Source organism: Sceloporus occidentalis, unplaced genomic scaffold (assembly GCF_023333645.1).
Source record: "Sceloporus occidentalis isolate IW3139 unplaced genomic scaffold, rSceOcc1.0.p SCAF_4, whole genome shotgun sequence".
NCBI lineage: Eukaryota > Metazoa > Chordata > Lepidosauria > Squamata > Phrynosomatidae > Sceloporus > Sceloporus occidentalis.
Genome location: NW_028316984.1, coordinates 89536066 through 89563364, shown reverse-complemented (window position 1 = coordinate 89563364; position 27299 = coordinate 89536066). Strand labels below are relative to the sequence as shown.

The following is a 27299-nucleotide window of genomic DNA, read 5'->3' as shown; positions in this document are numbered from 1 at the left end:
TCCCTGAAAAAGGAGGGTCTGCCCCCAAACTGGAAATGGGAGCAGATTGCAGACAGATAGCACTTGATGGAGGTCAAGCCGAGCCCGGTCTCCAGAAGCGCCATAAGGAACTCCAGCAGCACCGGAGTTGTGACCTGGTCTGGGGTGAGGTCCCTCTCCGCCAGGAACTGCAAAAAACGCTTCCATTTGAAGGCATAAGACTTGCGAGTTGAAGGTTTTTGAGCAGCCAGAATCACCCTCCGTACCGAGTCTGGCAAGGCTGCTAAGGATGGAGCCTCCAAGCCACTAGTAGTAGATGATCCATATCTGGATGACGTACCCGTCCGTCCTGGATCATGAGCAGATCTGGGCGGGGTTCGATGCGGAGCCAGGTTCTCCTCGACAGATGTAGCAGCGACGGGAACCACAGCTGTCTGGGCCACCATGGGGTGATGAGGATCGCGTCCGAGTCGTCCGCCGTCATCTTGGCCACCACCCGGACAATCAACGGGAATGGCGGGAATGCGTAGAGCATGTCCCCCGACCACCGAAAGGCGAACGCGTCTCCGAGGGAGTTCCTGCTGCGCGTTCTGGAACAGAACTGGGGACAGTGCGTGTTGTTGTCGGTTGCGAAGAGGTCGATCGAAGGGGTCCCCCACCGATCTAATATCTTGGTCACTGTCTCCAGATGGAGTCTCCACTCGTGGGAAACCGACGACGTCCTGCTGAGCTGGTCTGCCAGTTCGTTTTCCTCCCCTGGGAGGTGAACTGCTTGGAGCAGAACATTTCTCGAGATGCACCAAGACCAGATTCGTAGTGTGATGTCCAGCAATGTATTTGACTTGGTGCCCCCCTGTTTGTTGAGGTAGTAGAGCACCGTTGTGTTGTCCGTTCTGAGAAGGACGATCTTGCCGGTCACAGTCTCTTCGAAGGATCTCAAGGCTTTCTCTACTGCCAGCATCTCCAACGCGCTGATGTGGAGAGGCCTTTCGTCTAGGGACCACTTTTCCCTCACGCTGAGGTCGAGAAGATGAGCTCCCCAACCTTCCAGGGACGCATCCGTCGTCAAGGTTAGCTGCGGCTGAGGCGGGCAAAAAGGTAAGCCTGCGCAGACGTTTCGGGATTCTTGCCACCACCTGAGGGAGGATGTGACGGGCCTCGGGATCGTGAGCCATCTGAGAGGAGAGTCTGATGCTGGGTTGAAAACTGAGAGGAACCACCTTTGGAGTGGTCGAAGCTGAAGTCTTGCCCATGGTGTCACGAAAGTGGTCGAGGCCATGTGGCCTAGAGCTACCTGGACGTCCCTGGCCCTGATCCGCCAGTGGGTCAAGAGTGGCCTCATTGAGGACTCCAGCGCCAGGAAACGGTCCCGAGGGAGGTATGCGATGCATGTGTCAGAATCGAGGACCGCCCCGATGAAACGCACTTGTCCGGAGGGTTTGAGGCGAGACTTTTCCAGATTTACTATCAGACCCAGGGACCTGAGTAGATTCAGCGTGAAGTCGATGGACTCCTGGAGGTCGGCTTCTGAGTCGGCTGCTAGGAGCCAGTCGTCCAGGTATGGAAAGACTCTGTAGCGCCTTTGGTGGAGATAAGCTACAACCGGCGCCATGCACTTTGTGAAGACTCTTGGAGCCGTGGCCAAACCGAAAGGGAGGACGTTGTAGTGATAGGCGTTGGAGCCGACGGCGAAGGTGAAGAATCTCCTGTGGGACTCTCTGATTCCTATGTGGAAGTAGGCGTCCTTGAGGTCGATCATTGCGAACCAGAGTCCCTGGTGAAGGAGGGGTAGAATGGAAGACAGGGTTACCATCAGGAACCGACGATAACGGAGGAAAGAGTTTAAGTCTCTGAGGTCTAAAATAGGTCTGATCCCGCCATCCGGCTTTGGGACCGTAAAATATCTTGAAAAGAAGGCTCCCTCCAAGTTGTCCCGCTGGACTGAAGAGATGGCCCCTTTAGCTACCAGAGAGCGCACTTCGTCGAGAAGGGTGTCTGAGGGTAGGGTTGAAAGGAATTTCCCCTTAGGGGGAAGGGATTCGAATTTGAGGGCATAACCCCTACGGACGATGTTGAGTGCCCAAGAGTCTGTCGTGATGGAAGCCCAGGTGTTAATAAAGGGCTGCAGAATGTTTAGAAAAAATGGAGCGGGGACGAAGTGCGCCAGTACATTTCAGGGCCTTTTCTTGGCCTGGTCGTTATCTTGCCTGCGGCCTTTCCGATAACAGGGGGGACCGCCTCGCCTGCCAGAGGAGGAAGACTGTGAAGGGTACCTAGAACGCTGGGGTCCCTGTTGCTGATACTGGCGGTCCTGACCGGAAGGCCTGAAGGACTGACCTTGAGGCTGCCAGGGGCACTGCTTCTTTCGGAACGGAGCCGACGAAGAGGAAGACATGCCGTGTTTCTTGGCAGCCGCCTTCATCTTAAATTTACGGTTGAGCCGGTCATCCGTGTCCGCATGGAACAAGCCAGAGCCGTCGAGGGGCATCTCCTCAATAGCTGCTTTTACTCCCGGATTGAGATCCGATCCTCGAAGCCAGGCATGGCGGCGGAGGGCCATCGATGCTGACATGGCTCTACTTGTGCAGTCGGTCACGTTTCTAGACACCGTAATGAGCCAGCCCCCAATGGAGTGTGCCTCATCTCTTATCTTGACGAGCTTCCTCTGCGTGTCGTCGGGGACGTCAGGGATAAGCGGCGAGACCTCTTCCATGAGCGACTGAATGTATGCGCCCATACAGGCCATGTAATTCACGGCCTTGACGGCAAGAGACGTTGCGGAATAAGCCTTCTTGGCCAAACCATCTATCTTGCGGGCTTCCCGATCCACGGGAGAGGTGGCCTGTTTGTGTGTGGAGGCGACCTGAGCCCCCTCCACGATGGCGGAATTCTGTCTGGGATGCGTCGACAGCCAGGCGCAGCTCGCAGAGGAGACGCGGTACAGAGATTCCACCTTGCGCGAAGTCCCGACCAGAGACGCAGGGTTCTCCCAAGACCTCTTAATGATCGTCTCCAGAGAGGGCAGAAGAGGGATGGATGGAGGCGTTGGGACTTGACCGTGGACCCGGCGCTCGACTGGATCCCGAGCCGACTCCTCCAGGTAGGCGAGTTCGATGTCCAGGGCCCTGGACATCTTGATGACATGCTCGCCAAACAACCGAAGATCATCCGTGGGGGAGGCCGGCTCTGGGCAATGCATGTCCTGAGGAGAGTCCTGAGGGGACAGTTCATCATCGGACTGGTAGGCAGAGGACGGGACCAGCTCGAGGTCTGACTCCGTGTCGGACTGAATCCTCAGTTCTTCCACCCTCACCGGGTCCTGAACCGTCTGTGATCTCGGTTCTGTGTGCTTCCCAGTCATCTTAGTTGACTCTGGTCTTGTAGGCTCGGGCAACGCAGTAGCGAGCTTTCCCTTGGGAACTTGGCGCCGGTGTCCCTCCTCGAATCTGCGTAGAGCTGCTTCTCTGGGGACCGCCATGTAGTACCTGTCTGCCTCTGAATCGTAGAACACGTCGGGGTCATTGGGTTGGACCTCCGATGCGTGTGTAGGTGACAGGCGGGGCACCGGGGTGGGGGAACGCCGTCGCCTCGTAACGGAGCCCTCATCATCCGAGTCTTCCACAGGAATAACGACGAGTCCAGAGAGGCTTGGGGTTGTCTCACTTTCCACCTGTTGTGGTGAGAGGTGTTGGCTGCCCTCCTCTCGAACCCGGGGAGGAGGTGAAAGGGCCTGGGATGCAGGTAATGGTGTCCTGGGGACTCGGTCTGGAGATCGATGCTTGGAGCCTGATGGGTGACCAGACGACTTGGGAGGCTTTCCCGAAGAAGTAGGTTCCTTGGAGGTGTCATCACGGGACTTTTTCTTTTTAGGAGCTAACGAAGTGGGCTCAGGGGTCTTAGCCTTCCTCTTGGGCCCCTTGGGAGTTTCAGGAGGGAAGAAGAGATTGTCTTCCAGCTCCATGAGCGCCGAAGACCCTGACTTAGGAGTCTTGTCTCTGGGTGCAGAAGATGCGCGACTCGGCCCCACCACTCCCGGTTCCGATGAGCTGGGGGCTGGGGCAGAAGCCTCCTTGGATTTGGAGGATTTCTTTGCTGGTTCGATCGACTTGTGGGATGGAACGGACCCTTCCTGGCCAGTCCCAGAGGCAGAAGCTGACCTCGAAGCAGATGTTGCCCGAACTGGAGAAGCAGCAGCCGCTGCGGCCTCAGACCCCGACTTTTTGTGGGGGTGTTTAGAGGGCTTGTCGGTAGTACTGGGCCTGTCTGGGCCGCGGACCACTTGCACAGGTTTATCGGTGGCTCTGGGCTTATCCGGGCCACGGGCCCCCGAAGAAGGTTGGACAGTAGCCGGAGGCGCAGAAACGGCACTGGAAGGGCTATCCCGAGGCTTGGAAACCAAGGCCGCAGTCGATGGTGAGGGGGCAGACGCCGGCCGGGAAACCTCCCCCTGCACCTTACCCTGTGCTATCGCCGAGGTCAAACGGGACTCCCGATTCTTTCTTGCTTGGGACGTCATGGACTTGCAAAGTTGACAAGCCTTCATGTTGTGGTCCTTCCCCAGGCAGAGCAAGCAAGACGAGTGCGGGTCCTGAACTGGGAGTTTGCCCCCGCAGACGTCGCACTTCTTGAACGGAGGTGACATCTTTCCAAATAGGCAGCCGGAGTCAGACGGTCCGAGGTCGAGGTACAATGGGGAAGGTCAGCAGGAGAATGGTCAAGAACAGTCCGAAGTCGAAGTACAATGTGGGAGATCAGTCAGGAATGGTCAAAAAATGGTCCGAAGTCAAATAGCCAGTGATTCTAACGGAGAAGAGCGATGAGCGAAGTTCCAACAGTAGCCAACGCGGCAGAAAGAAGGAACTGGGGAAAGAGCGGGAAGGCAGGGGCCTTATAACGGGTGGGCGGAGTTACCGCCAAAAAGTTGCTTTTTGTACTTTGCCCAGTGATTCCAGAAGTTTCCGACAGTACTGCGCAGGCGCAGTAAAACCCATTTGTATGATTCGCAGAGACCACGAAGAAGAAGTGAGGCATTTGCTAGACCTTAATGTTTTGGCTGAGTTTGATTTCCAACAAATATCAGGATAGTTGAAATCTCCCATCACTACAACGTCTCTCCTGTCTGAAAGAGTGGTCATCTGTTCTACAAAGGCATCATCCAATTTCTCAGTCTGATTTAAGGATCTGTAGTAGATTATTTTCATTTTCTTTATGTTCAGCATCAGACCTGCCTTTGCACTTTCATTTTTGACCTTCCTTATTAACTGTTCCAATTCCTTAATGTCTTCTGCTAATATTATGGTGTTGTCCACATATCTTAGGTTGTTAAAGCTGCTTCCTCCTATCTTCACTCCTCCTTTTTTAATTTTAATTATGCTTTTCTTAAGATGTTTTCAACATATAAGTTAAACAAGTAGGGTGATAGGATGCAGCCTTGCCTGACCCTTTTGCCTATTGGGAACCACTCTGTTTCTCCAAAGTCTGTTCTGACGGTGGCCTTCTGTCCTTGATACAGATACTTCACCAGGACTATCAGATGTAGTGGCATGTCCATGTCTTTGAGTGTGTTCCATTGCTTTTTGTGAACTAGTCTATGAAACACATGCTGATTCTTTTTTGGAATTCTTTGGTGTGCTCCATTAGCTATCGTATGTTTGCAATGCGGTCCCTAGTGCCCCTTTCTTTTCTGAATCCTGCTTGTATTTCTGGAATTTCCCTCTCTGTATGGTTGGAGTCTATGCTGCAGAATACTGAGCATTATTTTGCTTGCATGTGAGATTAATGCTATTGTCCTATATACATGGTGGCAAATCTATGTGCCCTCTCCAGCAAGCAAAGCCATTCTGGAGGTCGTGTCGAGGGTGGGGGAAGAGGAATAACAGGTGCGTGCCTGTTCCTCCCCCCCACCTGGGCCTTCAGCTGCCTCTTGAGAGACAGCTAATGGCCTGGGAAAGTAGGGAGGAAGAAGAGGAACAGGCGCACGTCTGTTCCTCCCAAGCAAAAGGCTTGTTCCTCGTCTTCCCCCGCCTTCTCGGGCCTTTAGCTATCTCCGTGGAGGCAGCTGAAGGCCTGGGAAGAAGTCTAGCCCCTGGAAAGTGGAAGTCCTGTCCCCAGAGGGCAGAAGTCCCACCCCCAGAAATTCTGTCTATGCAGAAGTTCCACCCCCCGCCTTTGAGTTTGGGCACTCGCTCCCTAAAAGTCTCACCATCACTGTCCTATAGTATGGGATAAGTCCACCTAATTCCAAAAGCTGTTCCCCAGAACAAAAAGTCATGCACACGTTTAGCATAAATTGAAAACTGCAGTCTCCCTGCATACGTAGTTTATATTTTACATAATCCTATAGATTTAACTATTTGCAACACACTTTAATTAAATACATTACAAGCTCAAGAGTACCCTAACTGAAAAAGAGGACTATGAACTGAGAGGCACAGAACAGAATTAGGGTCTTTAAATTTAATAAAACACTTACTGTTTCAGGACAAGAGTATTTGCTGGATACATGGAAACTGATGAGCTCATCACCCACAATTATATAAGACACACCATAACCATCATCAGCAACCTAAGGGAGGCACATTTAGAATGCTTTTATTTGTACAAAACCATACTTTATTTTTATTTTATTCATTTAAAATACTTACAAACTTTGTTCTTGTGTGCCTTTAAGTTGTTTCTGACTTATGGAGGCCCTAAAGCAAACCTATCATGGGGCTTTCTTGGTAAGATTTGTTCAGAGGGGAAGATATTCCATAACTGGAGTATGAACAACCAAGAAGACCCTCCTCTACATCTTGACCTAGTGAATTGCTCCCTAAGGTGGGACATCAGAGAAAGGCATCCTCAACAGATTTTAATGGCTGGACAGATATATAGAGAGACGTGCTGTTTCAGGTATCCAGGTTCCAAGCCATTGAGGAATTTGATGCTGGATTTCTGCCAGCATATCATGTCAGTATAAAACCACTGCAGAAGATGTTGTAAAATACAGTCCCTAGCACAACTAGTAATTTCACAGGCACACAGAGATAACTCTGTTTTTCTTCTGTTTTTGAATAACCACAACATAAACCACAGCATAAATAAATTTTTAACTATGATATAATGAATTGATAAATCAAGTTTGGACGTTGACTTATCTCAGTAAACCCCAATTTGTTAAGATTGCTAGAAATCTACGTTTGGTTTTGAAAAACAGGAATTCTGTTAAACAATAGCGGGGAAGGGGGCAGAAATGTACTTAAAAGTTGAGGTTTCATTTTGGAGAACCTGGAGGGGAAAGAACAGTTTTGAGGGTCACATGCCATCCCAGTACCAGAGCTTACTCATCCTCTACCTACAGCAACTTTGTGGTTAAAGTAATCTACATCCTGGACTGCTTGGTAACAGCCTATTTGCTTAACAACTGGTAGAGGAAGTAATAATATTCCCATACTAGTAAAGCTTAAGTAATTACTATGAATAAAGAGAAAGTGTAATGGTTAAGGTTTAACCACTAATCTAGCTTTTTCCTCATGCATGAAATCTTAAGATTTACAAACAACATGATTCTGCAATGTGCTGTTTCAGCAGAGATGCCTGAGACACTGTGCTACGCCAGTCACAGTGGCAGTGTTATTGCTACACTAGACAAGTATATTGGTCAAGTGCTGACCTCTTTTAAAAACAGGTACCATTCAACTTACTGGCCCAAAACCTCCACCACTGGATTCCATCCCAGGATTCTTGTTCAGATCAATATGCTGTTGTGGTGTCTGACTTGTTGAAAGTCTCCAGGGCTCTGACAAAACCTGAAAAAGTGAAGAGGTATAAGAACTAGCAGATTTATCAGCTGTTTGCAAGCAGCAATAAATCTGTTGTTTTAAAGCTACAACCCACCCATGCTTCTTTGAACATTTTTCCTTATGTAAATTTTGGGATTGCGATTTTTGGAACATAGGTATGAAAACTAGGGGAAACAGGTTATCAAACAATGACACTAACACTATATTCACATGTGCTGGAATGAATTTAAGTCGCATATTCGTTCATTCATTCATTCATTCATTCATTCTACATCCCACCTTTCTCCCAAAATGGGACCCAAGGCCACCAGTAGTTACTGTAGATTATAAGACACATGAGTGCTAAATGTTGTTTGCCAGTGGTAATAGAGTCTAATTTAGATTTTGATTGGACCAGGAAAAGACAATGCTATTTTTACGCCTGTACTTTCAAGAGATTATACCCATGTATCCCAAGGGCCAAAATATCCTAAACGCATCAGATCCTATCTGATTTTGGAAGCTATGCAGGTTCACTCCTGTTTAGTACAGAATGGATCCCTCCCCGTGTAAGGGAAGGGCAGACTGTACGTAAATGGGAGACTGCCAATGAATACAAGATGCTTTATTCTATAGAAAGGAAGGAACTGGCAAAACCACCTCTTGCCTAAGAAATTCACGAGGGTTTCTGTAAGTTGACAGGTGACTTGATAGTACATACATAAATACACACACACACACACACACACCCTCTCTCTCTCCAGAATAACTGCTCAAGAGTGAAAACAATTGTCACTAAATAAGAACAAAGGCCAGAGGCCAAAGTGAAAGACAAGTGTGACTCACAATAGTATGACTGGCTTGGTGTTTTATCTGAATGGACACTTCTTGTTGAGAGAAGACAGAAAAGCCATTTAAATGAACATGACTAAAGGGGATTCTTCAAACTGACCCTTTGCTGCAGAAGATGTTCTCAACATTGTATGTATGTGTCTGTCAATGCAGAGTGGTACTCAACATGCAGTCCATCTCAAAAGCAGCAGATGTTCACTTTAGCATCTTGCAACAATGTTGAAACATATTGCATATCAGGACCAGCCCATATATCAAGCTGGCACACCTAAATGACTTGCACTGTGGAAATGCCCCCATACAGAAGCAGTGTCAGGTAGATTCCATGTAGTGGCTGCATTGTGAGGGTCACTGGTCTAAGAAACTACAGACATTGTTCTGAACCAAATTATAGTTATGGTAATATTTTTGAGGATGGAATGGAGGAGAATATAAATAAAATGAATAATTTTTGGTTCAGGATATCTAATATAGTTCAGGATAACTAATTTTATAAATATTAACTATAACCATATCATAAATTGTTTTTTTATCTCAATCAGTTACAAAGGAGGTTTGTAATGAGGCAAAGGAGTGCTGCTGTTTTAGAACACAAGGTCAACAATCCTTAGCTGTGAAGAATTCAGTAGAATCAAGTTAATCTTTCTAAATCTAGATCACAAAATATTAACTGAAATCTACCATAATGTTGGGAGTTTCTAATTTAAACACTGCTATTCTTATTTTTTGAACTAGAAAAAATTAAGCTACCCCTAGGGGAAAATAACTTTGATATCATGTTCAGCTCTAGATATACTTCATAATTCCTGCTTGAAGAAAATTAAAGAAGTTACCCAAACCAGTTTTTGCTTATTAGTTGATCAGTAAATACTGTGTGGTCACTTACTTCCTTAAGGAAAGGTGAATCAACAGCAAGGTACTTTGACACTACATACAAGCAGAAAAGGTGGCGATCAATCCCAGCACCAGTCATGGCAAGACGATACAGGAGCTGATGATGAGTAGCAGCAGCTTTGAATAATGCAATCTTCTTTTCAAGCTGAAGATTAAAGGGAGAAATCCAAGATTTCTATTTTAAAATACCATTAAAGTAGTGTGGAAGTCTAGAAAGAGATGCAGCATGGCACCAATTCAAGGAGCCCCAGAGAGGCATACAGAGCTATCCTTTACCTCCTTCCCCTCACCTATTTTATCCACCACTAGAAGTGCCAAGCAAATGTTCATTTATTATTATTATTATTATTATTAGTAGTAGTAGTAGTAGTAGTAGTAGTTAGATTTACATTCTTTTACCAATGAGTTCATGGGGGTGTATGTGATTTTTCCTCCTCACTTAGCCTCATGACAAGCCTATAGGGAAGATAAGCCTGAGCGAGAGTGAGCATCTGGATCTAACAATTATTATTATTATTATTAACCTTTATTTATAAAGCGTTGTAAATTTACACAGCGCTGTACATACAATCTTTTTAATTGAACGGTTCCCTGCCCTCAGGCTTACAATCTAAAAAGACACGACACAAAGAGAGTGGTGGTGGGGAAGGGGCCTCTCCAGTAGGATAATACATATAAAATACATAGCATAACAGGAAATGATTCAATAAAACAGGCAACAAGAGAACATCAAATAGCAAGTGACAATTATGCAATGCCTGGGAACGCTGCCCTGAACAGGATGGTCTTCAACTCCGTTTTGAAGCTGGTTAAAGAAGTGATGGCTCTTGCCTGTGGGGGAAGAAGGTTCCAGGAGTGAGGGGCAGCGAGTGAAAAGGGGCGAATCCGAGATGGGGCAAAGGAAATCTTAGGCTGGGACAGCAGACCTTGACTACCAGAACGGAGGGCCCGAGTGGGAAGGTGAGGAGAAAGAAGGTCTGATAAGTAGGGAGGAGCCAGTCCATGAAGGGCTTTAAATGTGGACAGCAGGAGCTTGTACTGAATGCGGAAAGGGAGGGGGAGCCAGTGAAGGGATGCCAACACAGGAGAGATGTGGTCAGAGCGGTGGGTGGATGTGATAATGCGTGCAGCTGAATGCTGGACAGAGATTAAAGGACGGAGGTGAGAAAGAGGAAGCCCAGCCAGGAGGACGTTACAGTAATCAAGTCGTGAGATCACTAGGGCATGGACCAGGATCTTGGCAGTAGAGGCGGAGAGATAAGGTCGGATTTTAGCGATATTGTACAAAAAGAATCGACAAGCCTTGGCTGTGGTCTGGATCTGAGGGATACACGACAGAGAAGAGTCAAAGATAAAAGCAAGACTGCGGGCTTGCTGGACTGGTTGAATAGAAATGTTGTCCACAGAGACAGAAAAGGAGTGTTGAAGGGTGGGCTTAGGAAAGACAAGAAGCTCCGTCTTGGACATGTTGAGCTTCAAACGCCGATGGCGCATCCACTGCGAGATAGCTGTGAGGCAAGACGAAACTTGCTGTTCAAGCCTTGGAGAAAGGTCAGGGGCGGAAAGATACAACTGGGTGTCATCGGCATACAGATGGTAGGAAAAGCCAAAAGAGCTAATGAGTTTTCCTAAGGACAGTGTGTAGAGAGAAAACAGAAGGGGACCCAGAACAGAGCCCTGGAGAACTCCAACAGATAAGGGAACAGGAGAAGAAGTCTGGCCCCCTGCAACTACTGCAAAAGATCTGCCAGACAAGTAAGATCTAAACCAGTCGAGAACAGAGTCTGAGAACCCAAGGTCAGAAAGTATATCAACTAGAAGACAGTGATCAACAGTGCCAAAGGCTGCAGACAAATCGAAAAGGATGAGAACAGAGTAAAGGCCATTAGCCTTGGCCTGTAAAAGGTCATTCGAGATCTTGGTGAGAGCTGTCTCTGTAGAATGCCTTGGGCGGAAACCAGACTGAAAGGGATCAAGGATGGAGTTGGCTTCAAGAAACTCAAGACAGCGAGAATAAACAACCCGTTCCAAAACCTTACCAAGTCCAACATTCTAATTACTAAGTCATGCTGGTTTTTCATTAAATTTCTTGGGATGTTTTACTATGGTATCTTTGTTGAAGTTATATTGTGGGACAGTTGGTTTTTGTATCAGGGCAAGGTGACCTTTTTAAATTTTGGATTAGTTCAGCGGAACAGGACATGGAGAATGTGGATGATTCTTCTATTGAAGTAGCATACTTGCTCTTCTGAGAATGTAATTTATGCAAAACATTGACCTATACGAAGCAGTTCACCTATTAGAACTTTATCCTGGTGACCTTATATAATTATACTGTAATTATACTATTCTAAGGAAAGGCAAGGGAAACTATTTGCCAATGAGCTATCTAGATATTTATCTTACAAATGTGTTTACTGCCATGCTGGACAGGAAAGGTGTAATATATTTCCTAAGATGCTGCCCACAGCCATAAACACTTGCATACAAGTAAGGATAAATGTATAATTATTGATCACATTAAACTCACAGTTTCAGATGGGTCATCCATTGCTTGCACAAATTTGCATGACTGTATAGTACATGAACGAACTGTTTCTGTTCTACCTTCTCTGAAAAGGCGTGTCATAGATGCTTCATAAGTCAAGCAAAATTTCCCCATGTCCTTAAACAAAAATGCAGAAAGGAAATTTAATGAAAGCGATATGTTCAGTGTGCACTTCACAACACAAATTAGACTAACATACACATTACAACCACTTATCTTAAATATTATGGGATGCTTCTTTTAGCATCAAATGGATCTATGATTTCATTCAGTATGCTTCGAACTCTCATAGAATGATGAGAAAGTTACACTCCAAATTTCTGAGGGTAGTGTGGAATATAAATATGCATGCATGAGAAACAAAATTAATGGTGTATTATATGGGAGAGTCCTTGCAAAACATAACTTAGTTGCAGATTGGGTACAAAGGTAAAATCAGCTCTGCCCATATAATTAGATTTAATCTTGCACACATAGCTGCATGGGACCAGATGGAAGCAACTCCCATGAAGCTTAGGTTATATGTGAAAGAAAATTTAAAGCACAATCAATCCTATGTATGTCATCTAGAGGTCACTGATATCCCACTGATGTCCCCATTGACTTCCACTGACTTTCATCCTAAGTAAAATGTGCACAGGATGAAATTCCAAACTTTTTGCACCTTTCCTCCCACAAGGAAATTGCTCTATTGCACTAACAGCCTCAGTTACCCCTCTCTGCATCTATTCCAGGGCTGTGTTGTACTTTTTCAGACAGTGCACCTAGAACTTTACATGCTATTCCATACTATGAATTCCATTAATGGTATCACATTACATTACATGATATTTTGCATGTAACTACATCTTATTTGCTGTTTTGTGTCTTGTTTCCCTGTAAAAGTTTTCCATACCATATTTAACTTTGCTATGCTGCAGCACACAAAGTAAATTACTCCAAGATGCACTGAGACCATAGTGGGCAGTGTGCAAAGTTAAGCATCTTTAAAACTCTAGTAAACACACATCTGCACTATCTCATATTTAATCTAATTTGTCATTCTGGATCCATCCAAATTAAATTACAAGTGGTGTCTTTAGTAAGCCAGAGCCTAAATCCAATTGTTAATCCCAAACAGAGTAGAGCCACAGAAATAAACGGAATTTACATACAAGTTACTTTAACGTGTTCCCACTGATTCAGTACAGTTACTTTTATATGGTCTAGCAATTACATTACACCTTGGTTGCCTCACCTTTTACCAGTAACTTCAAAACATTTGATGTAAATGGCATTCTTGCCAACAGAAATTCTTGTGTGGGTGTTTTTTTTAACTCCTCTTCAAGAAAACTGCATTTATTCTATCTGTTTTTTTAAAATCAATTTCCCAGGCTTATTATTCAACTATTAGCCTCCTCAAGTGCTTTTGGAAAGGTACTATTTTAGATTAGATCATCTATATGTTCCAACTAGTTTGACTCCAGTTATGGATTCTTTGAGATTTAAATGAAAGAAGGCTTTGTGCACATCTATTATGGAATGTCTTGGGTCCTTGGGCTATGGGGGGAAATGCAGGAAATGAATAAATATATTTATAAAATTCTTGATTATTCTTCCTTATTAATTATAAATTTGCACATAGTATTCATTTTTGAGATACAAACCTAATCTATGGAATTATACATCTCATCACTAAAAGTCTGATGTTTTATTTAAAAATGATATTTTTCATTTATTTACATCTACACGAGCACCCAAATGATACTTCCAATTCCACTATTTTCTATTTTTTAGAAAACACTGCAAATGCTGCATATTTTGTCTCAATTTAAAGAAGTACTGAAGCTTTTGGAATTACTATGTTTTTAACTGATACTTTTCCTGTTTGCAAATTCAGTTCATATTATTTCTTCCTGTCCAATATAACTGGGAAGAACAGGTTGCTCACCTGTAACTGTGTTTCTTCGAGTGGTCATCTGCGAATTCACACAATGGGTTATTTCTGCGCATGCGCAGCAAACTCGGAAACTTCTAGAATCTCTGGGCAGAAAGTCATGTAACTTTCTGCAGGCTTTTGCAACTTTTTGGCGGTAGCCCCGCCCATCCCGTATAAAAGGCCCCTGGTGGCCCGCTCCTCTTCAGTTCCGAATGAGCCGCTAATCAGCGTGACAACAAGCGTAAACAATAGAGCAGACACTGAGGGGATGGATGGGCGGGTTTGTGTGAATTCGCAGATGACCACTCGAAGAAACACAGTTACAGGTGAGCAACCTGTTCTTCTTCTTCGTGGTCTCTGCGAATCACACAATGGGTTAGACTAGCGAGCTGTAGTCAGAGGAGGAGGGAGTGTCAATAACCAACAATGAGAAAGACAATAAAGTATGTAAACCAAACAACAGTGTTATTTATTAACAGCATAACAACTCAATGCATGGCAGAGAGTAACACTGCCCTCCCAAAGGCTGCATCCTGTCTGGCCCTAGCATCCAGCCTGTAATGTCTTATAAATGTCAATGGCTGGGACCAAACAGCAGCCCTGCATACATCCTCGAGTGAGATCCCCGTCAAGAAGGCCGAGGATGCTGCTACCGCCCTAGTTGAATGGGCTCTAACTCGACCAGGCAGGGGCTTACCAGCCAGTTCGTAGCAGAGACGGATGGTGTTGGCCACCCACTTGGAAAATCTCTGCGGGGAAACCGGTAGCCCTCTCTTGGCTGCAGAGTAACACACAAAGAGTCTCTCTGAACGCCTAGAGGCAGCTGTCCTGTCCAAGTAGAACGCCAGTGCCCTTCTAACATCTAGGGCATGGAGCTGGCGCTCAGAGTCCGTGGTCGGATTAGGAGCCAGAGTCGGTAAAACAATGTCCTGGTTGATATGAAATGCAGACACCACCTTTGGCAAAAAGGAAATGTCCGTACGGAGAACCACTTTGTCCTTGTGAAAACGGAGAAAGGGTTGGTCCACCCTGAGGGCACATAATTCACCAGCCCGACGAGCTGATGTGATAGCTACCAAGAAGGCTGTCTTCCACGTTAGGAGTCTCAAGTCAGTGGTAGCCAAGGGTTCAAAGGGTTTAGAAACTAGACAATTCAGAACAGTGTCTAAACTCCACTGTGGGGGAGGATCAAGGGCCGGCGGGTGTAAGTTATTAAATCCTTTAAGGAACCTCTTTATAAGCGGGTCTCGAAACAAGGAAGGCTTGTCCTGCATGAAATAGTGGGACGAGATGGCAGACAAGTAACACTTTAAGGAACTTAAAGAGAGGCCTGCTTCAGTCAGTGTCAATAGAAAGTCCAGGACTACAGGGATGGAGACACGGGACGGTGGGACGTCCTTGGCTTGTAGGAAGGAAAGGAACTTGTCCCATTTATAAGCATAGGCTCTCCGAGTAGACGGCCTTTGAGCTGCCCTGATTATATCCTGTACCCCGGATGGAAGCGAGCTCAGGATCGAATCCTCCATGCCACCAATGGGAGGGACTGCATCTCGGGATGGTGGACTTGGCCGTTGTGAAGCGAAAGCAAATCGGGCCGGTATTTGAGGCGAAGGTGGTCTTGTGCTCTCTGTCGAAGGGGCCCGAACCACGGCTGTCTCGGCCACCACGGGGTGATGATTATCACATCTGATGAATCCATCCCTATCTTTGCCAGCACCCTGGTGATCAGTGGGAAGGGGGGAAATGCGTAAAGGAAGCAACCTGTCCATTGAAACTGGAACGCGTTTCCCAGAGCGTCGGCTACACGAGCCCGTGAGCAGTATCTGGTGAGGTGGGCATTGTCGGGGGACGCAAATAAGTCCACCTCTGGCGTGCCCCATCGATGAAAAAGAAGGGAGACCACTTCTGGGTGTAGTCTCCATTCGTGGCATGTTGTCTGGGATCTGCTTAGCTGGTCCGCCAGTTCGTTGTCGTCGCCTGGAAGATGGATGCACTGGAGCAGAATCCTGTGTTGGATGCACCAGTCCCAAACACGGAGAGTAATCTTTAGGAGAGTCTTTGATTTGGTACCTCCTTGTTTGTTGAGGTAGTACATGGTGGTTGTGTTGTCCGTCAAGAGAAGCACCACCTTGCCGGAGAGAAGGCTTTGGAATGCTCTGAGTGCCTTCTCCACCGCCAGCATCTCCAACGCATTGATATGGAGACTTGATTCCGTGGAGGTCCATTTGTCCTTGACAGTCAATCCCAATGTATGGGCGCCCCAACCCTGCAGGGACGCGTCCGTTGTTAGCGTAATCTCTGGTTGTGGAAGGGCAAACGGCATGCCTGAACAGACGTTGTCTGGATGGAGCCACCAACGCAATGAGTTCTGAACCTTCCTTGGGATGGTGAGCGTTTTGTCGGGATGGTCCTTTACGGGATCGAAGACGGAAAGGAACCAGGACTGTACCGGTCTGAGTCTTAGCCTTGCCCATAGCGTAACAAAGGTGGTTGACGCCAAGTGACCCATTGCTACCTGTATCACACGGGCTGGAAGATGTCTGCGGCTGAGGCAAGCCCTTACCGCTGATGAAAGAGCTAGGAACCTGGATCGTGGAAGGTAGGCCATGCCTGTCTCCGAGTCCAAAGCTGTGCCTATGAACTCTATCTGTCTGGTCGGGGTCAGGTTTGACTTGTCTTGGTTGATCCGGAGACCCAGTGATGACAATAGGTCCTGGGCAAAGACCATGTGGCGCGTCAAGTCCTCCCGTGACGGGGCGGTGAACAGCCAATCGTCTAGGTAAGGGAAGACTACAATTCCGTTCTGGCGAAGGAAGGCGACAACAGGAGCCATGCATTTTGTAAAAACTCGTGGTGCTGAGGATAGACCAAAGGGAAGGACTTTGTACTGGTAAGCGTCCGACCCGACTGCGAAAGCAAGGAATCTGCGGTGGTTGTCTCTTATGCCGACATGGAAGTAAGCGTCCTTTAGGTCCAACGTGGCAAACCAGGCGTCCTTCTGCAAAAGTGGCAGAATAGAGGCAAGAGTTATCATTCTAAAACGTCTATAAACCAAAAAGGAGTTTAGAGTTCGTAAGTCCAAGATGGGTCTAAGCCCATCCGGTCTCTTAGGCACTATAAAGTATTTGGAAAAAAAGCAGCAGTGTCTGTTGGAGGGGTGGACAGGCTCAATGGCATCCTTGTCCAAAAGGGAGCGCACTTCGTCGAGGAGGGTGTCCGAGGGGACGGTGGTAATAACGGCTCCAGTGACGGGGAGCTCAGAAAACTCTAGGGCATAACCCTCTCGGACTATTTTGAGAACCCAAGAGTCAGAGGTAATAGAGGCCCAGGTGTTAATGAAGGGCCCTAAGGTGTTGGCAAGAGGGGGGACGAAGTGCGCAGAAGGGTTTCAGAACCTCTTCTTGCCTCGCGTGTCTTTTTTCTTGTAGCCTTGTTGATAACGGCCTTGGGATGGTTGACGACGGTCCTGGTGTGGTGGAGACCTGGGACGTCCTCCTTGGTGGCTCTGGTCCTGAGGCTGGAATTGGCGCTCGGGCTGGTGGAATCGTTGTTGCCCATGGTGGAACCAGCTCTTCTGACCCGAGTAGCGTTGTCTGGATGGCCTAGAAGCAGAGGCCGACATGCCATGTTTTTTGGCAGCTGTCTTCATCCTGTAGCGGAAGTTCAGCTTCTCGTCAGTTTCTTTATTAAATAAGCCAGAATTGTCGAATGGCATATCCTCTATGGCTGATTTGGCCTGTGGGGTCAGGTCCGACGAGCGCAGCCAAGCATACCGACGAAGGGCCACCGATCCAGAGAGAATCTTTGAGGCACAATCCGTAGAGTGGCGTGCTGATATGATCTGCTGACCACCAACCAGATGGACCTCATTGCGGATGGCGGTCATAATTCTCTTTTTGTCGTCTGGGAGCTCATTAATGACAGGGTCCATTCTTTCCATTAACAACTGGACGTAAGCTCCCATGCATGCTGCGTAGTTAGCAATTTTAATGTCCAGCGCAGCAGAGGCATAGAACTTTTTTGCCAGGCCGTCGATCTTCCTACTCTCCTTATCCACTGGGGAAGAAGAAGGCCGGGCGGCGAAGGAAGTCTGTGAACCCTCGACGATGGCTGAGTTAGGTTTGGGATGATTAAACAGCCACGTGGGTCCAGATGGAGTGACCCTGTAGAGGTTTTCAATCTTCCTGGAGGTGGAGGCAATGGTAGCCGGTGCATCCCAGGATCGTCTGGCAATCTTTTCTAAGGAAGGTAGAAAGGCCAAGGAAGGTGGCGCAGGGGCACAGCCGTGGATCCTGCGTTCCACTGGGTCGAGGGCGTCCTCCTCGGGGTGGGCGACCTCTAGCTTTAAGGCGTCAGCCATCCGGATGACTCTATCGGAGAAAGAACGGACGTCGTCAGATGGCGATGGGGCATCTGGCTCACCGAAGGTCAGAGGTTGGTCCTCTAAGATCTGAAGAGACGGGGAAGCCGAACGGGAGCGTGATGCGGAGCGAGATCTGCTCTCCGTACGGTATACAGGAGAGGCTTCTCTACTAGGAGAACGGCGTCTGTCTCGGTCCTCTCTACTGAGAGACGGGCGTCTGTCCTGGTCCGAAAACCTAGAGTGAGAGGCTCTAAGTTGTGGAGAGCGAGGCCTCACTCCTCTTTGGCTAGGGATATTACGACGCAAGTGACCCACATCCACCGGCAACAAATATTGTCCAGTGTGGCGGTCGTACATCAAATCCGGGTAGGTGTCAAAGAGCTCACTGTCCGGTTGGTCTCCATCCAGTGGGGAACGATCCTGGCGATCCCTGTCCAGGGCCTCGTCTGCCTCAGTTCCCAGAACGCCTCGATCTCTCCGGAGTGGCGAAACTCTGTCTCGCACAGGACGGGACGGTGACCGAGGGAGTTGTGTTCGTTTCCGTGGGGAACGGGACCGTGAGCGAGGAAGGTGCCTCTGTCCCTGTGGAGACGGTGGGACGTCCGAGTCTGGAATCTCACCCTCAGACTCGGAAGAGTCGCCCAGTTGGACTATGTCCAAATCCTTTTGATGGACAGCCAAGTTGGAGGAGATGATTACTCTCGGTTCCAAGGGTGGAGGAGCCGAAACAGAAGCGGACTCCGGTATAGGGGTTGGTGCGGGCCGCGGTTCTGCCGGGGGCACTGAGATGGTGCTTGGGGGCCCTCTCCGCCTGGTCTTCGGTGGCGGGGAGGCCGACCTGGCCCTCCTCGATTCTCGCCCCTCCTTGGTCTTAGAGGACTTTTGCTTATCACCGTGAGCCCTCTTGGGAGCCTTGTCGGGCTTGGCCTTGGCAGTATCCGACGTGGACGTTTGGGCGTCAGCCGGGGCGGGATGAAAAACTTTGTCATACAGGGAGGCCTTAAGCTTCTGATCCCTGTTCTTTAGGGCTTGGGCGGTCATCGCCTTGCAATGTCTGCAGGCCCCCGTAATGTGGCCCTCGCCAAGGCAGAGGACGCATTTGTCGTGCCCATCCGACATTGGAATTTTGACCCCACATTTGGCGCACTGCTTAAAGGAGGCCATTGGGGCAAGGATGTTCGTTACCAGAGTTCAGCAACAGAGTCGACGGTGTTGAAATCGTGATCGAAGAATGGTGAGGTCCGGTCCAGAGTCGATAGCCAGTAATGGTCAGTCAATATAGAGATTCTATGAGCTGCTAGAGCGAAGTTCCTCGAGCTGCAAACGCGGCGGAATGAAGGAACTGAAGAGGAGCGGGCCACCAGGGGCCTTTTATACGGGATGGGCGGGGCTACCGCCAAAAAGTTGCAAAAGCCTGCAGAAAGTTACATGACTTTCTGCCCAGAGATTCTAGAAGTTTCCGAGTTTGCTGCGCATGCGCAGAAATAACCCATTGTGTGATTCGCAGAGACCACGAAGAAGAAAGTGAATCACTCCTTGGCCTGCTTTTATTCTTGGGGATTGGTGATTGCAGGACTTTAATTGCTCATTTCCTTATACGTGTAGCACTTTTTTCTTTAATAATGAAACCGCGCAATTTTAAAAAAAAGATAGGGTAAAAAAAATCAAGACAATTAGAACATTCACCATGGCGGAACAGAAACATGCTAAGGGCAAATTCATTGGTAATTCAATGGTCATGAAGCAACAAGTAGGGCTAAAATGGTAAGGGAAAAAAAATAGCATTGCAAGGGTCCTTTCCTGTACAGAACTCGGTACTGGGCAGGCAGTAGAGAACATGGGTGGGGAAAGTGCATTCCTCCAGAAGTGGTTGGGACTTCAGCTTCCTAGCATAGCCCATAGTTTAAAATGCTGACAGCTGCAGTCCATCTGGAAAGCCACATTTTGTTCATCGTGGTATAGAAGCAGCTTGTCTCAGGGAAATCCAAATAAATGTGCACTGCTATATGTGAAAAAGCAAAGCCTCAACTGCACTAAACAGTTCTAGCATGCAAAGAGGACAGCATGATATAACTGAAACAGTAGTAGCATGGGTTAAATCAGTACTCTCTCAGAAGCTTACTTTCTAAATTCAGGATTACATTTCATATACTTTACTTAGAAGGCATTTAAAACAAACTAAAATCAGGATGATACTTACCCGATAGTGAGCAAGCTGTAGGGCAAGTTGCACAAAAGCATCGGGACTAGTTTTAGCTTTCTTCATTAAACCCTTCCCAAATGTGTTGAAAGGAAACGAATGGAAATCCACATCATCTGCTAGAGGTCTTGCAATGGCCAGGGATCTCTCAATCACTTCTTGGCACTAAATTGAAATGATTTAATGATCAAAATATCCCAAGAATTATCTGTCTTAGGGATGAAACAGATGGGCAGGAAAAAGCGGCTTGAAGGTGCCTTTTCTGAAGCCATGTCAAAATAAGCAGGTTTCCGGCCAGCTTGAAGGTGGGGCATTTAGACAATACACACCTTTCTGGCTGGCTTCAAGGTGTGAATTATTTAAATGCCCCACCTACAAGCCGGCTAGAAACCCGCTTATTTTAACTGTCTGTTTTGCTTCTTACACACCTATAAACAAAAGCGTGAGCACTCCATATTGGGAGGTAAGAACACAACCATATTAAAATAAAACAGTGGCATATAATTAAGTGCAAATAAATACATTTTAAAAACCGCTTAGTAAAATGTGTATAAAATTCATTACAAAACAAATACAATTTAAGCAGATTAAACATTTGAGCTAAATATATTTATTAAAACCATGCAGCCTTTTTTTAAAAAACTACTTTTTACTAGCAACAAAACTTTTGATATCCCTCCTACTACTGGAAATAGACTCCCACTTAGCACCTCTATGTTTGACCAAGAAAGGGCATCCTTAAATTATTAATGTTTATGGAACATGGCCCTTTGCGTTTTGGCAGCAGAAAAAAAGAACTTCGAAAGCTCCTCTGTTACCCTTTTTTTCAGTATCCTCTAGCAAATATTTCAGATACCATTTTGAAGCTCTACCTGGGAACTTAGGCCCAGTACAGATGGGCAGTTTGCGGTGTCCTCACCGTGGACTAGGGCTACATGAGACTGGGCATTTAGATGCCCAGCAGGCCTAGTCCACGAGGATGCCACCATTATGGCTTGCCACCCTCCACAAACAGCGCTGGCAGGAAGTGACATCATTGGGGGGTGCGCACGCCAATCGCACCCCTTCCAGGAAGCTGCATTAGGCAGCTTCTTTTTGCTCCCGGGAGGAAGTGCATCGTTGCTGTGCCATTTGGTGGCTGCGGTAACGATGGGGGGCTAAAAGGGGCGGCATGGAGCAGCCTGTCTGTCAACCTCCTTACTTAAAAGAAGTATAACTACAGTTGTCCCTCCATATTCGCTAGGTTTAGGGGAACAAGACCTCCGTGAATATGGAAAAACCGCAAATAACAAAAACACTGTTTTTCCCTGAGAGGACACCTCTCTAGGAATCTCTAGGTCCTCCAGTGTAACTCTGTGGTCGATGTCCAACATACACTGACCATAGAATGGCACTGAAGTAGCTACAAATGGTCTTTCAGTGCAACTTTTAGTTAAAGTTGACCACAGAGTTGCACTGGAGGACCTAGACAGTCCTAGAGAGAACACATTAATGAAATCCGTGAATAATCAAATCCGCAAATATCAAAGCCGCAAATATGGAGGGATGACTTAATTTGTCATCTTTGTATAATGTACAGTAAAAGAGTCCATGGGATGTAGTGGCTTAGTGGTAAAGATGGCAATTCTGATGATCAGAAAGTCAGAAGGTTGGCAGTTTGAGGCCCAAGTGTCACACAACGGAGTGAGCTCCCATCATTAGTCCCAGCTTCTGCCAACCTAGCGGTTCGATAGCAGGCAAATGCAAGTACCGTATATACTTATGTATAAGTCAACCTCATGTATAAGTCAAAGGTAGGTTTTGGGGCCAAAGTCGTGGATTTTGATGTAACACGTGGATAAATTGAGGGTCAAACAGGGGCATATGTTCCGCCTCGCACCCTCAGAACGTCTGGGCAGCAGCTACTGAAGGTGCCTGGGGCTAGGTTAGCCTCCACTTCTCGGAGGACGTTTTCCATAGCTGCCCCAGCCCTTTGGAATGCGCTGCCCACAGAGCTCCGCTCGTCTACCACCCTGGCCCAATTTAGGAAGGACCTTAAAACCTTCCTATTCCAACAGGCATTCCCCGAATAAATATCCTGTGGGCCTCCCTCCTCTTTCGTGGCCAAGAGGTTGGGCTAAGGGGCTTTTTATTGTTGGTTTTGTTTTATTGTATTGTATGCATTTTAATTTGTAATTTGTATGTATTTTATCTGTTGTAAGCCGCCCTGATCGAAGGAAGGGCGGCATATAAATAAAAATTTTATTTTATTATTATTATTATTATTATATGTAACAAAGGGTGTAAAGGGGAAAACAAAATACCACTTCCCTCTCCCCGTCTCCCTCTCTGGACCTCTCCCAAGGGTCACAGTCTCAGCATGCAAAATGTGGAAACAAACCTCCAAGCTCGCTTTTTCTTTCTCTCCCCCCACTTTTACCACCAGCTTTTCCAAGGCTCATGGCATGCAAAATGGGGAAAGAAACCTCTGATCTCTATTTCTCTTTCTCTCCTCCCTCCCTTCACCACCAGCTTTTTCAAGGCTCACAGTCTTGGCATTTGAACGGTATTACCATATTGACCCATATATAAGTCAACCCAGGATTTTGGAGTCCATTTTTGGGCTTAAATTTTTCAAGTTATAGACGAGTATATATGGTAGAGAAATAGGTACCACTTTGGAGAGAAGGTAACAGTGTTCTATGCAGTCATGGCCACTGAGTAGTCATTGGACAATGCTGGCTCTTGGACTTAGTAACGGAGATGAACACCGCCCCCTATACGTAGTTGGTTACGACTAAACATTCATGTCAAGTGCCTTTACCTTTTAAAAGAGTGCATGTGATAAAGATTCTAATAATCCCTCCCCCCAAGGGCATATGCGATTCTTGTACTCAATTCAATGGAATCAGATTGAATGCTTTGTTGAATGCCATTCTATATTTAGAAATAGTTGGTTTTCTTGAATAATTCCCCCTCTTGAGTTAAACCCAAACTAATGGGGGAGCAAGCATAGTATCTGATCTGATCCAAAAAATTCTGGTATTTTAATGGACTGCTTCTTCCTAATGTTTTTTTTATCAATAGCGTTAAAATTCCTGGAAATTTTCATTTCAAAGTTCAGGTACAGCTGATGTTCTGTTTCTTTCCCAATGAAGAAGAGAAAGAATCCAGGGATTTATTTTAGATTTCCTTCTCTGGTTTGCTGAGGGAAGAGGAAATTGGATCTGTGTTTGGCCAATACACAAAGCAAATTGTGAAGCAAATCAGGAACCATGTTTGCTTGGTGACAAGTCAAGATTCCTGTAAATCCCTGACTTACTGCTTTGTCCAAACTGGGCCAATTATGAAAAATTCACATAAATGGAATTCTACTCTGAATCCAGTAAAAATGCCACCATGAGTCTTCCTAATACTTTCTAAGACTGATTAATTTTGAGTTATCTGGAGCATAAGACATGCACCTATAAAACCCCCTTCAAGTCCCCATCCCCAAATACATTCTACACATCACTGCTGTTCTATGAGAAGACAACCAAAGCAAAAGATGAATGTTCTTGAGTATGACAACATATGTTGTCAAGCAGAGCTTAAATAAAACGATGAAATGATTTTAACAAGACTAGCCCTTCCAGTAAGTAATGAGTGTTAGGATTTTGGTACTGACAAATATTATCAGGTTGGACTAGTAAGACGTTTCCAAAATTGCTTATGCAAGGTCGACAAATGTCGGTCAGTATTGCAGGTAAATAATGGCAAGAAAGCAGAAGAAGGATACAACGACAATGTATCTTTGCATAAATTGCACAAATTGTTGAGGTTCCTTCCTCCCATTTTCAAGACTCTTTCCTCTGAGTCTAATTCTGCTTTACATATGATCCATTCAACATACAAGTTAAACAGAAAGGGTGATAAAATGCTGGTTTGTCTGAACCCCTTGTCAATCTTGGTATTCTGTCCTAACAGTAGCTTCTTGTCCTGAGTATAGGTTACAAACCATGACAATCAAATGTGGAAATATCATTTCTTTAAGGCTTTACTAATTTACTAAATATTAGACAATAATTATATTTATTTAAAATTGAACAGAAGTGCACTCAGTTACAGTCAGACAGTGTCTGTTTGCTGACAGAAGGCTCTTTGATCCAGCAGACACTTCTGTCAGCAGAAAGGCGAGGGAAGCAATTCTACACTACTTCTCCTTCTCACAAAAAGCTGGTGCAGAGAACTAAAGGACTCTTCAGAATGTTTGACAGTGGAACACACGGCCTCAGAGACTGATGGTGTCTTCTCTTTGGAGGTTTTTAAACAGAGGCTGAGTGGTTATCTGTTGAGAGTACTTTCTTTGTGTCTTCCTGCATGGCAGGGAGTTGAACTGGATAGCCCATGTGGTCTCTTCCAATTCTATGATTCTAACAATGTGGGAGGTGGTGTGGTGTCAGGGTGGTAGTGCTGTATAGCAGCAGTGGCAAAGCAAACAAAGTTTTCCTCCCACTTTTTGGTGATGAAAACTGCTACTATATCCATTACCAATTTCACTGATCAAAAATGGTTATATACTTACTTCTTCAGGAATTTCCCATTGTAGTTTGGTAGGCATAAGAATTCCAGAAGAGGTTTCTCCCTTGCAGTGCCCATCTTCTGTGTAACCCAACTCAAGGCAGTCCGAAAGCATGACATTCTAAGGAGAAGAGGGTAAAGGGAAGATGAACCCACCATTAAATCCATTATAAATACACTGCTGCGGATCATGAAACATGCATGTCTAAACACACAAGATTAAGTATGAGTTGCAGGAAACTCTAATTTTTTTTTATATTCTTCAGCTGAGTTCTTTGTACAACAGGATAGGAAAACCTTGTGTTTGTGAATATGAACAGACATTGCACATAACAAATTCCAAGTACTACAAACTGCATATTAATTGCATTCTGCAATAAGGCTACCATCAAAAGAAGCTTCAGTCTATTAGGCCTGCATGGTGACTGTCCAACCCATGAATGACAATTATAGACCATCCACCTCCTGCCAACTTATCACAATCTCCTCCCTAAAAAGAAGAGCAGCAGCAGGAGTGACAGACAGCTAGGCAGTCTGAACTTTAGTGGAGTTAATCCAGAATTATGCACCAAATTTACCGTGCAAATTAACAGTATCCTGTGCCCAAATGAAGAGTATGTCATTCACAGAGGACACTGCCCTGGAGGTTTAGCTGTATGGTTTGGGGAGGCCCAAATCCCATGAAGGTGTACATCCCATGTTCCATATTCATTTCTTCCTGGCATTATTAGACAGGGTATGTCATGCATGACATGAAGTTTCAGGAAAGCACTGGGCTTTATAGGAGATCATAAAGGCTAGATACAAGACTATATAATCTCCCTGAGGTTTGGGCAACATGATATAGAATGGCTCAGAACTTTGTTTGGGGTAGACACATTTAATTATTTATTTGTGTATTATTGGCATGATGGCAGAATGCTGGACAATATCTGACACCTAAACAAAGCAATGGGCCAAGAGTGGTGCTGCGGCAACTCACAGAGTACACTGTATTGAAATGGTGGATAAGCACACAAAGCATTCTGAGTCTTGATTTTAAACCATCCACTCCACCTATCTCGTCCCATACTTGGGTAGCTTTGCACAGCTTTCTTCCTATTATAGTATTGTGATTTAACACAAAATTACACCAGCCTTGCAGGTTTATCACCTATTTTCCATCTCTTGGAATGCAGACCTTAGCTTTATGAGTTCTAAATAAAATAAGAGAGTATACTAGGCCAGCCCTCTCTGTTGATCTCATGTGAAAAGCAGCAACTCTGAAGTAAAAAACGCCTTCTGTATGCATGGAAACTGTCCATGTGATTCTGAACCCCAAAGTTTCAAGGTTGTGGTTTGTAGGGAGAGGTTCCAAGCATACACAGACTCTCTGCTTTAGAACCTTTCAGGTAAGCCAAGCAACAGGGTGAGCATGTGTTAACACTTATACAGAGCAGATGAGCTGAATTCTTGGTTAAAGGAAAAAAAATGGCATCATGCATTACATATGTAATTGTCATTGATTGGAAACTGACAAACAAAGAAAGGAAGTGAAGTTTGGGAGAAAAAGTAAAAGTGGGAAACATTCAAATTCATCTTATCCAAGTCTTATCCAAATTTATATGGCTGATACAGCTAAAGACTCACCTCCCAAAGATGTCCAACAATAGGAGCATCTGCCCAAGAATGTTCGGTATTCAGACCCATTTTACCATTCTTAAACACTATAAGAGTGAATGACTTGTCAAACCACCTAGGAAAGACAAAATATATATTAATAACAACTTTAATTCACTGCTAGTTTTTCTTGAGCTGAAATGGCGCCATCCCCATGTTTCATGGAGACGTCAATAGACTTTGGAAAATGAACAGAAAAGCTTTTCTATGTATAAAAAAGTTTTTTCTTAATACCATCTGAATTCTTTTCCGAAGAGTTACAAGAAAGTTTCCAGATTGAAGAAAGGAAAACACATCACTTTATCTGCTATAAAGGAAGTTAAATACGCATGTAAAAAGCAAAAAGAACTCCTGTTCCTTCTTTGCAACATACCTGTCATAGCATTTGCCATGCAGAAGTGCCTTTGAGTAGTTGTCCATTGACGTCACTGGATCCTCTTCCCTATAACCCTGAGCAGTGTCATCCAGAGTCACAAAGAAAGCTGCCTTTTCAATAGCATCCAATGATTGCTTGTTCTTTCCACGTGCAAAGTAGGTCTGGCGAGCTTTGGCCCATGGAACTCTGGCACAAGAATTTCAATGGA

The 27299-nt window shown here is 45.9% G+C and overlaps 1 protein-coding gene across 3 annotated transcripts in view; it reads right to left on the bottom strand.

Annotated features, from left to right (window-relative positions):
- LOC149314305 (carnitine O-palmitoyltransferase 1, liver isoform-like) overlaps positions 1-27299 on the bottom strand; it is an 81591-nt gene that overhangs the window by 8887 nt on the left and 45405 nt on the right. For 2 of the 3 annotated variants that reach the window (XM_089520807.1, XM_089520808.1), the window contains exons 11-18: positions 27089-27277; positions 26686-26791; positions 25061-25177; positions 20518-20682; positions 12019-12153; positions 9481-9633; positions 7665-7769; positions 6452-6544 (exon numbers count right to left, since the gene is read on the bottom strand). In XM_089520807.1, the coding sequence (XP_089376933.1) occupies positions 6452-6544; positions 7665-7769; positions 9481-9633; positions 12019-12153; positions 20518-20682; positions 25061-25177; positions 26686-26791; positions 27089-27277 (1063 nt within the window). Of the gene's footprint in view, positions 1-6451; positions 6545-7664; positions 7770-9480; positions 9634-12018; positions 12154-20517; positions 20683-25060; positions 25178-26685; positions 26792-27088; positions 27278-27299 lie in introns of those variants that run through there. The other variant, XM_089520809.1, reaches the window with a different exon arrangement.